The sequence below is a fragment of the Triplophysa rosa genome, linkage group LG7, assembly GCF_024868665.1.
Source record: "Triplophysa rosa linkage group LG7, Trosa_1v2, whole genome shotgun sequence".
NCBI lineage: Eukaryota > Metazoa > Chordata > Actinopteri > Cypriniformes > Nemacheilidae > Triplophysa > Triplophysa rosa.
Window position 1 is genome coordinate 3124956 of NC_079896.1, and position 14000 is coordinate 3138955.

General features: G+C 41.1%; 1 protein-coding gene across 1 annotated transcript; it reads left to right on the forward strand.

Moving 5' to 3' along the window:
• Window positions 1–672: 672 nt before the first annotated feature.
• wnt2ba (wingless-type MMTV integration site family, member 2Ba) lies at window positions 673–8634 on the forward strand. The gene is made up of 5 exons (XM_057338325.1): window positions 673–1240; window positions 5055–5275; window positions 6660–6937; window positions 7132–7396; window positions 7775–8634. Exons 1-5 carry the CDS (start codon window positions 1074–1076, stop codon window positions 8002–8004), a joined length of 1161 nt encoding a protein of 386 aa, XP_057194308.1. The 5' UTR covers window positions 673–1073; the 3' UTR covers window positions 8005–8634.
• The last annotated feature ends 5366 nt before the right edge of the window (window positions 8635–14000 follow it).

Consider the following 14000-nt stretch of genomic DNA (forward strand, 5'->3'; position numbering starts at 1 on the left):
CTCACCCTCTTGTCATTTCAAACCTGTATGACTTTCTTCTTGAATCTTCCGCAGAACACAAAAGAAGATATTCTGAAATAAGTTGGTAACAGAACAGCACTGGCCCCCATTCACTTCTATTGTATGGACAAAAAAGCATTGCAAGTGAATAGGTGCCGGCTAACAACATTCTTCAAAATATCTTCTTTTGTGTTCTGAAGATATATTTCTATTACTACAATAATCTGCTTCCTGTTCCTGTTACACTGGGTCACATATAACAAAAATCGGACACAAATATCATAGAAACACAATGCACAGGTTATATATCGCCATACCTGTAGACTTTCTAAAGCGCAGATGCTTTAGATATCAGAATGTTCAGATTGATTTTAATTTTAGTAAATAAATAGCATCCAAACTAAATAAAATTGTGCAAATCTCTTTTTAATCATTTGTGGAGGATAAAGATGAGCTATATTGACCAGAACCATTCTGTGTTTGTTTGCTTTTCATCTTCCAATTTAAACCAATAACACATTTTATAAGTCATGTCACATCCCAAAATATATAAGCAATGGCACATCACTACTAAGATGCCTCTATGTCTCATCTTATTTTACATTACATTTTAGATTGTGCAAAGTTAGGATGGATGGTGTGGTGTGGTGTGAAGCCCTTTTCATATCTGGGGCCATCAGGAAGGCGCTCCTCATTCATTCCGTCTCCTCGTGCTGATTTCATCCAATGAAAACACAGAGACATATCACCAACCCCTTATCCCATCCAGATATTCCTCTGATCTGATACTGTCGGACAAATACTGTACCTCAACCGACCGGACCGTTTGGACACATTTGGGAACCGTGATTTGGAAACAACTAGCAAAAAAGCATTTTCCGCCAAAGATTTGGATATAGACAGCTTTTATATTTCATGCGGATGTCTTTTTATTTTCTTTTAGAGTCATTTGGGATTTAACCTGGAAAAATAAACTTTGAATAATAAAACACTTCAGTGTTTTTAAAACTTTTGACATTGTTTTTTTATTACTTTTTCGCGTTTAGTCACTAATAGATAATAGATTCTCAAACATGCGAGAGTTTGATGGAGGTGGACGCGCGTCGGTGGAGCTCGAGGACAGGCGCGCGCGTACCGGATTTCTAACGCACCATCAACGGACCGGCACCGCTCACAGGAATTACCTTCCGTTTATCTTACTGCTGCTCATGTTCAGTCCCAGTGTAGACTCATCCTGGTGGTAGGTGTCTTTTAAGTGCGTATTTAAAGTGGGGTCATTTTAAAGATATGACAACGATGTAGTTTAGTCACAGCCAAAAAAAACCCAACAGAAATTCTTAATGGGTTTAATGGTTATAATGGGAATTGTATTGGTTTAATAGAAACTATAGCGGTCTCTGTGGGTCCCTGCAATCCCTGCTGAAAAAAACTATAGAAACCCAATAGAAACCATTACAGAAATTCTATTGGTTTCCATTAAAATACCATTATGAACCAATAGCTGTTTCCGTTAAAACCATTACAAAAAGCATTTTTATAGTGTGTTTTGGGCATTATTCCAGTAGGATTTAACATCCCACCAATAGATTCCATCACACACCAGTAGAACCATTACAGTTTCCATTTAAACCAATACAAATCCCTATAAAACCATTAAAACCATTACAACGTCCTTAATGGTTTCTATGGTTTTTTTCAGCAGGGATCCCTGAAAAAATCAATAGAAACCATTAAAGAAGTTATAATGGTTTTATTGGTTTAAAAGGGATTTGTATTGGTTTAAATGGAAACTGTAATGGTTCTACTGGTATGTGATGGATTCTATTGGTGGGATGTTAAATCCTACTGGAATAATGCCCAAAACACACTACAAAAAGGCATTTTGTAATGGTTTTAATGGAAAAAGCTAATGGTTCATAATGGTATTTTATTGTAAACCATTAGAATTTCTGTAATGGTTTCTGTTGGGGTTCTATTGATTTTTTCAGCAGGGATGTTAGCGGACAGAGACCAATAAAAAACCATTAGAATGGAAACCAACAGAATTATATTGTTTTTCTCAGCAGGTGTATTTTCAGAAACTCACAAATGGCGAATGACATGGGTCTGGTTCACTCTGCCTTACTGTATGTAATTCACTTTACTCAAAATATGAATCCAGATTATGCATTCCCAAAACATTTCATTAGAGTTTTTATTTCTAAAATGTAAAAAAAAAGATCTGGAAACATTATAAATACATTTACACAAAGGGTGTTTTTTCCACAAAACCGTGTGTTAAAATAGTCCCAGTAGGCTACTGTAAATTGCATAGTGTTCACTATGGGGCTATTTTGTTTCATTTATGGACACAACAGATGTTTATCCCAAAATTGCCAAAGGGTTGAGACTATTGTTAAACACACAAAGGAGGTATAATACGAATGAGATTGTAGAGGTAAAATCATCGGGATTTGGGTACGAGAAATGGTTGAGTTCATATTGAGATCTTCAATAGCTTAATATATTGACTTTTAATTGCAGACTTGACAAACCTGAGCTCAGTTTGAGACATTCTCTTCTGAAACTCTAATGGAGACATTTGTAAGATTTCTGACACTTTTTCTCAGGAGAAACATCTGAGACGCATTTGCTCTCCATTTAGTCTCAACGAGGTTGTCCAATTTAACGAGATATTACAGAGATTTTTCTTTTAAACATTTTAACATCAGAGCAGTTGTTAGCAAAGACAGAGGAGTCTGGTGTCATTGATCACCGTGACAGGCCTCCTCTGGTTCTCTTGTATTAACACAGCAGATGAAATGACTTGTTAAAGGGTCAAATACGCGTTGTGACTTGGATCAGTTATGTGACTTGGAAACGCATTGCTTTTCATCACCACAGTGTTTGTACTTTCCTAAACATGTTATATCGCCAGACATGCTGACACTTCTCTTTGACCAAAGTCTCTAATTGCAGCATTGGTCATTTCCCCATCGTGTCTCGGAGGTAGCAATATCAACAGGGTCACACGGCTCACACCACACTGCGGTCCGCTGCCTGCTAGCCCACAGCTGAGTAAACACCGTCATCACAGACTGCGCTATTTTTTGATACTCTGAATCAAACGAACGTGCGGTTCCCCTCAAACGTACGCGATAAGACAACAATACCGTATTGCATGAATGGGAAAGGAGGAGGTTTATCGTTTTTATCATCTCTGTTGAAATAATGATACGTGTGGCCCCTTAACAGGCAGCGTGGCGTCATGCCCAAACGCGCGAGCCAGCGGTGATAAATATCTCGTAGTTTCGACGGTAATTTATACGGTTGTGGGGATTGTTGTCATCGTTGCAATCAATTCCCACACATAGCGCTTTTCTGGCTCGCGTGCAGCCGTCTTTCTCAATCTCAGCAGCATGTAGTTGATACGTCTATTTGAACCTAGAAAGAATTTTAAAAAGTAGCGTATGTGTAAAGAAAAGTCGCCAAAAGTACGCGAGACAAAATGTCCTATCCGACCTCAATGCGTTCCAGTCAATCACACGTATTAAAAAAATCTATATTTATTAATAAAACTTACAGAAGAGACTTTGTCTCGCATCATTTCGTGCTGTTAAGATAGCTACTATAAAGTGTGTTTTTATAAGAGGTGGACTGGCCTCGCGCTCTTTTTTTTCGACTTCACTATTTTCTTTTATTTTGTATTATAACATCAATACACAACATAACATATTGATAACTTGAATATGAATAGGCCTTTCTCAATTTACAAAAACAAACTTATTAAACAAAGGGGAAAATATATATATACATAATAATGCTACTTATTACATTACATGAAAGATCTCCTTATATTTTCTTAAAAATATTTACATTTTTTTGTTTTTAATAATTTTAAGTCATCGACTTCACATAAGAATTCATGGCTAATCAGTGGAGCAGCTTGGTTGTGACGTCAAACGACGCGCCTGTCTGGGGTCGGGGTTGATCGATCTGCCACGAGTGTCTTTCCGAGAATATTTTGGAAAAGACTTTATTTCAAGTTGATTCAGTTTTAGTAGAAAATTGGAACGTTTAGTTGAAATATATTGTTTTGTTATTTTGAGAACGATCCTTTGAAAAGTAAAGAACAATATATTATACAATTATTCATTGTAGGGAAGTACAAACCAAACGTCCTTATGTAAACCAAACTTTTTACATTTTATTAATGATTGTAAAATATATATTACAACATTGGAACAACTGGACAACCAAAAAGCTCTGAAAACATCACAGCAAAATCGCCAGTGTTAAAAAGGGTCAAATTAACTCTCACAGTGTTTATATAATCCACACTTTGAGAGTGTGGATTATATATACACTGTGAGTGTTAATTTGACCTTTTTAACAATGGCGATGAAATGTTTTAAAAGTACTTAACTTTATGTAAAGTTCTGTTTTTTTATTTTTCTCTGGCAATGTGATGTATTCTTGTATTTATGGCAAAAAACAAAATCTGCCCCGAGTTCAGAGGTCCCATGTCCGTGGTTCCAGACGTTGTATTTCCAGGTCGTAAATGGAAAATTTCCGAAATCCGAGTTGTCTGGATCGCAGCATGTGCTGTGTGTTTGTATGAGTACGTCACGGTGAGAGAGAGGAACACGGGACATCCATAACAGGAGTGGAAATTGTTAAAGAGTGATTGGATAATGAGATCCGGGAAGGAGACAATGAGCACGGCGTACATCTTGTTGAGTGTGTGTTTGTGTGACGGACCTGAACACAAGGGATAGGTTGGATCAGTCATTTGGTTGACTGTTGAGCAGGAAAAGAGCGTCTAATTGAATCAAAAGCATAACATAACAAAAGCATCAGTACCAGACATGTGTCACACATCAGGGTCGGGAATATTTTAGTTCATAATACTGCATGCATATTTTCACACCCATCAATATTTTTATGTACAAGAGCTCATACGAACTATGCCAAATATGGTCTCCAACAATGCATTGTGCTATGGTGTTTAGGCGGCATGAGTTACGTTGTTGCATGAGAAAATTAGTTACGTCTATCAATGTGTGTTTCCACAGGTATATTGGTGCGTTGGGTGCTCGGGTCATATGTGACAACATTCCAGGTCTGGTAAACAAGCAGAGACAGCTGTGCCAGAGACACCCAGACCTCATGCAGTCCATCGGAGAGGGAGCCAAAGAGTGGCTCCGGGAATGCCAGCACCAGTTCCGACATCATCGCTGGAATTGCAGCACGCTGGAGCGAGACCACACTGTGTTTGGCCGCGTCATGCTGCGCAGTCAGTGTTTGCTTTAAATACCCTTATATAATGCTCTGTACTTTACTAATGTGCTTTGTGAGCTCATAATGTACATTTTATATCAATTCTTCTATTTATATTTGATATCATTATTTTATATAGAAAAGTTAATGGTGCACAATGATTGGTGGGTAAAGCTCTTAAGAAAATCAACCATGGTATTTGCAGTAAAACTGTGGTAATATGAATGGTAATCAATGCACCTAAAAACATGGTCGCTATACTTTCACTATAATAAAACCTGAGTTTTTGTAAAGATCATCGCTTGGGACATGCAGTTTGAATTCTCACTTAAGCTAGCCAAACACCCTGTGAAGTATACTTTGCAGGGCACTGTTGGGCGTTTGGAGTTGACCTTGCGACGTTTTCTTTGAACAAAAGGCCATATCATTGCTTTCATTAAAACACGCTCGATGTTCCTTGGAACGTTTTCGGAAAGTCACGCTGCGATGATTTGGATCACCAGGTTTTAGAGAAACTTCCATGCGGTCATCGAAGCAGATGCAAAATTTGTTATTCTGATACTATAAACCATAATGAAACATTTGGAATGATGAGAAAACCGAAACGCAGAAGCGTCCCCGACTTTGCACCCCACTGTATGTAGTTCAGTGGTGGGGGAAAAAGGCTTTAAAGGTCTCGGCTTCCCGAGAAAAGGTGGAAGTCTGACACGGAGTGGATATTCTCCAAATACAAGTGGCTGGTCGGAGGGGGTTCTCTACAGGCTGATGTATAAACAGTAATAGGAGATGTAAATATTTGTGCAGATGACTCTGGCAGACAGACAAAGCTCCTCTTTTTGACATATTACCCTCTGTTCTGGCTCGCTGCGCTAGCCGGAGGAGGGAAACCAGGCAAATAGGGGTCATTTTGGCATAAAAACGCACCCCGAGGCTGTATGTGCAACAGACCAAAGAGAGTAAAGGTGAAGTGTCAGTCTGAATCAGTCGCAAAGCTCTAAGGGGTGATTCACATTCCGCATCTAAAACCGCGAGCCGCGCCGCTTTCTCTATTCAAATGACTCGCGGTGCGCGCGCAGCACTCTGAAAAGTTGAACTATTTCCATCTCGATGCGGCGCCTGCCGCGTGTCTACATTTAAAATAACGAACTTGCGTGCGCAAAAAACGCGTAATGTGAATTGCCCCTAAGTTGGCCTCCGGAGCCGAGGGGTTTAAATCTGAGGATGATGTTAGACAGTTAATATAACAAAAGCAAAGAAGATTTCGCACCGTACTAACATCCTTGTGGCACTATTAAACATCGTAAAGTATAAAATACTAAGAATTTTACGTAGTAAAGCACTTTTAAACATTGATTATTCTATTTTATTGCGCATTGCTTACGTCTGCTTTGCTCCATCAGGTAGCCGGGAAGCAGCATTCGTTTATGCCATTTCCTCTGCGGGCGTCGTCTACGCCATTACAAGAGCGTGCAGTCAAGGCGAGCTTAAAATCTGCAGCTGCGACACCCATAGGAGAGGCCGGGCGAGCGACCAGGAGGGCGACTTCGACTGGGGCGGCTGCAGTGACAATATCAACTATGGTATCAAGTTTGCCAAAGCGTTTGTGGATGCCAGGGAGAGGATGGTGAAAGATGCCAGAGCGCTCATGAATCTGCACAATAACCGCTGCGGCAGAATGGTGAGCGACAGAAAGTAAAAAGTGAAATTTTATTCAGTTAAATTTACGAGTAACTCGCATTACCATATAGTTGTAAACAATAAGCAACAGAACTAAAACTTTTGCTTTAGGTTATTGCCGTTTCAAAATGTGTCCTTTTCTTTTAGTCTGGTTAAGGGGGTCAAAGGTCACAGGTTAATTTTTTTTGTCCTCAGGCGGTCAAGCGGTTTATGAAGACGGAGTGTAAGTGTCATGGAGTCAGCGGATCGTGCGCTCTCAGGACGTGCTGGCTGGCCATGTCAGATTTCCGGAGAACGGGTGACTACCTGAGAAAGAAATACAACACGGCCGTGGAGGTCACGATGAACCAGCATGGTACAGACCTAATGGTTGCTGGACGATATTTTAAAGGAACTACCAAAAATGATCTAGTATACGTTGAGAACTCGCCCGACTATTGCCTAATGGACCGATCGGCAGGTAAGCAAAAAATGTGTTCCTAAAAAACACGAGATTCCCAAACATTTTTGTTCTAGAACCCGTCTAGACAGATATAAGCTATACCCACCAAAATACTTTTAAATGGAAATAAGGTCAAAATAAGCATTTGTTCTCTTTTAGTGGAGTCGTATTTATTTTCCCTGTCATTGTAGGAATGAAATGGAAGTCTTGAATATCTTATGGTACAGTTTGTTTTGAAAATGATCTGCCTGGTTTAAATGATCGTTCCTGTAAATGAAAGTATAGTGGGTGGGCGAAATTCATAAAACCTGTCAAGAATGTGTCCACATCGTTTCTCACCAGAAAAGCGATTTAACTTTCAGAAAAAAGCCCAAATCCTCTCTGTCTTTATTTCAGGGTCTCTGGGTACAGCGGGACGTGTGTGCAACAAGTCATCCAGGGGCATGGACGGCTGTGAGGTCATGTGCTGTGGGCGTGGCTACGACACCACCCGCGTAAAACGCGTGACCAAATGCGAGTGCAAGTTCAAATGGTGCTGCGCCGTTGAATGCGTGGACTGCGAGGAAACCGTGGACGTTCATACCTGTAAACCACACAAGAAACCCGATTGGCTCGATTTGACCTAACTGCCGTAACCACGACCAATCAGCAGCCTCTGGTGCTTTTTCTTCTCAGGTGTGGGCCACTGCATTGTGCGATACAACTATAACGCTCTGATCTCCACTCGCGGAACCTTCAATGATGTAAGCAGGGAGAAAGCAACTCTCGTAGGACAGTCGGGAGCTCTGGTGATCTGGACACAAGCGTTTTACTGTTTTTAAATGGTAAAGCACCTTTATGTGTGCCTTTCAACATATGTTTCTGGGCAACTTAGGAGAAAGAACAGTGACGCACACCATCGGACTTCCAGCTTTACAAAGAATATAGCAATGCGTTGTATTTCAGGCCAAGAACAATTCCATCAAAGTGGTCCAAAATTACAATGATAATAATGATAACTTTCCCTTCATTTATTTTTCGGACCATCATTTTTGATACAAAATTCGTGCAGAAAAGAAAGATCGTCAATTTATGACATCCCACTGTTTTTGTATAGTTGAGAAATCTCAATACCCAATACCCATATTTTGCTTTAATACCCAAGCGTTTAAACATCCCTTTAAATATGAGCACTTTTGTTTGGTTTGGTGAGTTTGACAACTTGCCTATGATTTTTGAAAGTTTTTCATTGAAATATAATGTTTATTAAATAAAGAGTAAAGGGAAAGCTCAAATTACTCAAGTAAAAGAGGCGAATCAATGACATCATTAAGCTTTCTAAAATTATAAGGTGTATTCTGATTGGCTGGCTCACACAATTTCTATTAGTCATGGTTGAAAATGAGTTGCAAGTTTTCAAAATCCTTGAATCACAAGGCGAGTTTAGGCAACACGGACAAAGATCTCGTTGAATGTTTGTCCCCATGTCAAACACTCGCTTCATGTCAAATCATCGCTAAAATAAGAAGACACCCTACTGAGATTCATCCGTAAAAATAGTCAGGTTGGCATGGCTTACATTCTTCGCCATTCATTTTGCTGTTCTGAAGGAAGCACATTGGTGTGACAACACTGCTTCTATATTTGTTAAGATGGATGAGTCCATTGAGGGTCTGGCTTGTCATGCCGGTTGACAATGTGTGTCCAAAACGGTGGCGCCATTAATCTAATTCACCTCGAAGCGTTGTCAGGTAAAGGCCTTGGCGGTGTATTTTTTGTCAGGGTAAAGAGTACACGGAGGAAAGCCTGAACTGGAATGAAAATGCTATACATGCAGGATCGTTTCTTCCATACCTTTCAAAAATCTAACAAGACAAAAATAATGAATGTAATATTATTTCATACACAAACTTGCTACAAAACTGTATTTTGCCTTATTTTTATAATATGTAAAAAAATCTAGTGGTTTCCTTAAAGACCCAGAGACCATTATGGTGTCCAATAAAACCAACACAACTCCCATTATAACCATTAAACCCATTAGAATGTGTGTACCGGTTTTAACCTCTAAAATATTTTAATTCAGGTTTGCGTTTAGAATCACTTGACACTTGGTTGTTTAAAGCATATTCTTTGTCCACCAAAGCTAACATTTACTTTCATTTGGCACATGGCGAGTGTTCATTTTGGATCCTTCGGACAAGTGAATCTGATCTCAAGACGTCCTGAGGATGGAAATGACTATCAAGGCAACCTGCTCGTAGCCGTTTCACTTGATTTGTTTTCATCTGTGTAATTCTTGCATCAAGATTTAAGTCTCTGTGGGCGCCAGCAGCTCTCTATTGTTGCTTCATTTTGGTGCTCCCTTCCAAAAGATACATTCTTCCGATGGTGGAATCTCAGAAATTTCCCACAGCCGGTCTGATTATGTTTCCCGTTGTTCAACGGTTTCACCTCACACCTCCTCCTGCCAGAAAAACTTCTGTGTTGAGAAAGACTTGTGGAAAACATGTCAGAGTCTGTTTACTTTTAGACATTGTAAAATTACCCCCTTGGCAGCATATAAGCACTATGCGGTTAGTGTTGAAATTTATGGATGTTCACAAACAAAAACGGCCTAACATTTCAATTAGAGCACTAATCCGTAGAAGGACGTATATTGATAGAGGCAACGTGATGAGACCACAAATGCAATTCACAAGTTTTTGAGCGGGATGACGGTTGCTCTTTCCAGAGGATGTTGTGTATATTCTTCCAGTCATGTGATGGCGTCCTCAGAGCCCCATATGTGTGTGGTCCTTACGACTATGTTCAATTGTACGAGATAATGATCTTGTTATGTTGAAATCCATCCAGCTGTTTCAAGCTCTACGTGAGATATAACAGTTGGATTTTTTTTAAAAATTGATGCTCCAACTAATGTAGGGTTGGGGTCAATTAATTCAGAAAATGTAATGGTCCACTACACTCACAATTCGATACAATGTATACAAGCTCAACCAATAGGATTAAACAACTGTCATATCGTAAAAAATTGTCATAGCTCTACAATACATATCACAAATTTATCACGATATACCGCTACACCAATAAACGTGATGACTTGATAGTGGCAAAGATCCGCAATGATCAGTTAAAGAATTACGTATACAGTACAAATTTAATGAACTACGATTAGCTTTCATATTGAAAGGATTTCTTATGTAACGTTGCCTGTCACGATATCAAGATAAGTGACGATCTTCACTGCACGGTTATCGCGGGCAAAAGAATTCACGGTAACAATAATATTACGATTGCTAAATGTTTTAATAAATAATGCCATCAGTCGAATTCAACTTCGATTTGGTTTATTTCGTGTTTTGTCTTTCATTTGGTCAATGAATCATACTTATAATACAAATGTAGGGAGAATTTGGGGTGTCATTGTGACTCTTAAAGCAAATTTTAAAATAGGTTTTGAATAGTTTACGATATTATGATGTGTAAATTGACACAATATCGAAAATGGTGGCTTTTTGACAATACCGGTATTGACACCTCTACGTTGCTTAAGCATCTTAATTGGTATTTTACAGCACTATACGATTTGCACTTATCTTGAACATACATTGGAAACAATGCTTACGCTTTGTACTAGGTTGTAATTTACAGATCCAACGCAAGCGTTTGATCTTGAAGGCAGATTTATAGGGGAGTTAAGCGTTGTATATACGTGACCTTTAAGGACGAGCGTGGTTTGGCTCTCAGAAGTGAATTGGTGAAAGCGTTAGCACGCCTGCTGTCAGACGGATCTTACCAGGCCGGCGGCGCAGGATTAACACATAAAAACTCTTATCTCTCGAGTCAGCTAGAAGGAATGTAACTCTCCCCGTGTTTTCAGAGCAGAACAGAAGCACCTCAGCGCTCCTCGGGGAGGATCACAAACCTTCATTTTTATTGAAGACGTGTGACGATGTGAAGACTTAAGTGAACTGAACAGAATGAGAGGATCAAAGGTGAAAGAGTCTACATGTAGAACGCATATAAAGAGCCTCAAAAACAAATATTTTGAGAAATGTCTTAGTGGTTTTGCGTTCATATAATGGACATGTTATTTCTCAGGATAAAGTATAAGACTGATTTCTTAGTATGCTATATGATTTGACATATTCACATCCAAGAGCTACATTTGAAACAGTTGTTCTCACATGGTTATGTTACGCTTTGTGGCTTAAGTCTGCGTTGAGGTGCCAAACCTGAACAAATCCCAACTCCACTGAGATTCAGAAATCCAGTTAAGACAACCCTGAATAGCCTATATTTAATACAACAACACAGGCGAAACGTCCGGCTTGTTTTCTTAGGGCATTAAACTGTTTAAGCACCATTGGTATACACATCACAAATTTCCACTTATTTTTCTGACACATCCAGACCAGTGGCGATCCGTGACTCCTCTTCCGGGGAAGCAGTAATGCGAAGCTCGGCAAAACATGTATTTAGCCCGTCATGTGTGTGGCGCGTCATGTCAAAATACTTGCCTGCTGCAGACGCGTCGAAAGGGTTTTTAATAAGAGACGCTTGCTGGATAGACAGGACTGGACAGGGTACCGGCTGGAACGTCGGCCGAATCGCCGGCTGGGTCGCCGGCTGGATTGCCGGCTGCTGGACCGGACTAGAAACCAGCTGGACCGGACTGGATGCCGGTTGCTGGACCGGACTGGACGCCGGCTGCACAGAGCTTCGTGCCCCCCTCCACTGCCTCTTCTTCTTTAACCGGACCACATGATCAGCGGCCGGCTGCGGAGAAGCGAGGGGGAGCCCGGTTAGCTCCGAGCCAGAGTCGTCGGACGGGGAGTCCCACGACTCCCTTCGTCCACGCCTACCACGCAGGCTGGTGGGAGGTGGAGAGGCTCCAGGAGGTGAGGCGGACGGTGCGGCGATGCCCACGACCCTGATCTGTAGGGTGCGACCCTCCGGGATCGCTGCCAACGGAGATGGGGAGCTGGACTGGACCGAGACCCTGGGCTCCGGCCGGTTCAGGGCGTACCTTACCGTGCAATCGAAGCCCAGCGGTCTCAGCATCCTCATCTCCGCCCGCGAAAGAGGGTCGTTGAGGCCGCCGTTAAACAGCACCGCTAGTTCCGCCTCCCCAAAGACCATCTCCTCTGTAGCCTCCAGTAAGTGGTCGAGGTACCCCATGAGGTCGGAGTTCCCCTGGCGAAGACCACAAAGGAGGCGAGCCTGGCGAGATCGGGCTTTGTCCATGGCTGCCTGCTGGGTTCGGTTATGGCTCGTTTGTTCTGTCAGGGAGGCTGTCACAACCGAGGTGTGGTGTGACAGCGAGCAAGAAAACCCAAGTGCAGGGCAGCGGTGGTACGGAAAACAAGACTTTATTACAAGGGAACAAAAACAAAACACCCACGATGGGGTAATACACGGACACGACTAAAATACAAAACCAAGGATACTAAATAACAAGACTTACGAGAAGACAGGAACCATGCTAAATAACAAACATGACACAACGTCGAACTAACTAGAAAATGACTAAAACAGGGCAGGGTAATTAAACAGGCGGGATCGGGAACAATATAACAGGACAGGATAACGATAAACGGGCAATATCAAAACTCACAAAGAATGTACGGCAAACCAGGTAGAAGCACGACGAGCAACGTAGTGCAACAACGTAGTACAAACGAGCAAAGTACAATAGACACGAGGGCATTTTAAAGGGTAACTAACAAGAGAGATAACAATGGGCAGGTGAGGGTAATGAAACACAGGCGGGAAGCTAAACTAGGAAACGAGAGGGGCGGGGCCAAAGACGAGACCGGAGAGACATTATATTGTGGCCGACAATAATATGTTTCTCTCCACACAAAACATGAGGTTCTGTCATGATTCTGCCACAAGGTCAAGAAAAGCAAGACAAGATGGGACAGAACTATGACAGAACACGTATTTTGATCCAGAACACGTGTCTGATCCAGACACACAGGTTATTGAGTCTAACCTTGCGTGACCTCGTCTGTCTCTTGTATGGAAGGCAGCCAAACAAAGCAGGTGCTACAAAGACCTTCGGTGATTGACACTATGCATTCGTCTCATATGTAGCTGTGAACAACTACGCTCGTGCCAAGTATGTTGCGAGGTATAGCTGGTTATAGATTTTTTAAATCTAAAAAAAATCTAAGTATGTTGCGAGGTATAGCTGGGCTTTGAAAGAAACGGGATAGAACGCTGGGGAAGTACAACACATACTTTGAATGAACAAAACTTACTGTGATGTAAAACTGTGATATGGTGTCTACAAATGTCGGTCCATTCAGAATATTGTGGTACGGTTAAAAAACGATGGGCCCAGGCTTTTCGCAAAGGTGATTTCAAGTGTGTTCGCCATTACATGTTTACAGTGGGCAAAACAAAAAACTTCAAGTGGGAACGTACCGAATTTACAAATAGAAATTCTCCAAGCATCACAATGGCTTGTATCTTCACTGACAGGTGAATTCAAGCTGAACTTTGTTTCGTGAGCTCTGCTAAAAACAGACACGTAATTTACTGCCCGTGATTTTTCAGGGTACACAAGGCCAACGCTTTGCCCAATGGTTGGATCAACACTGTCATCATGGCAACACGTCCTGCAGCCAATGCA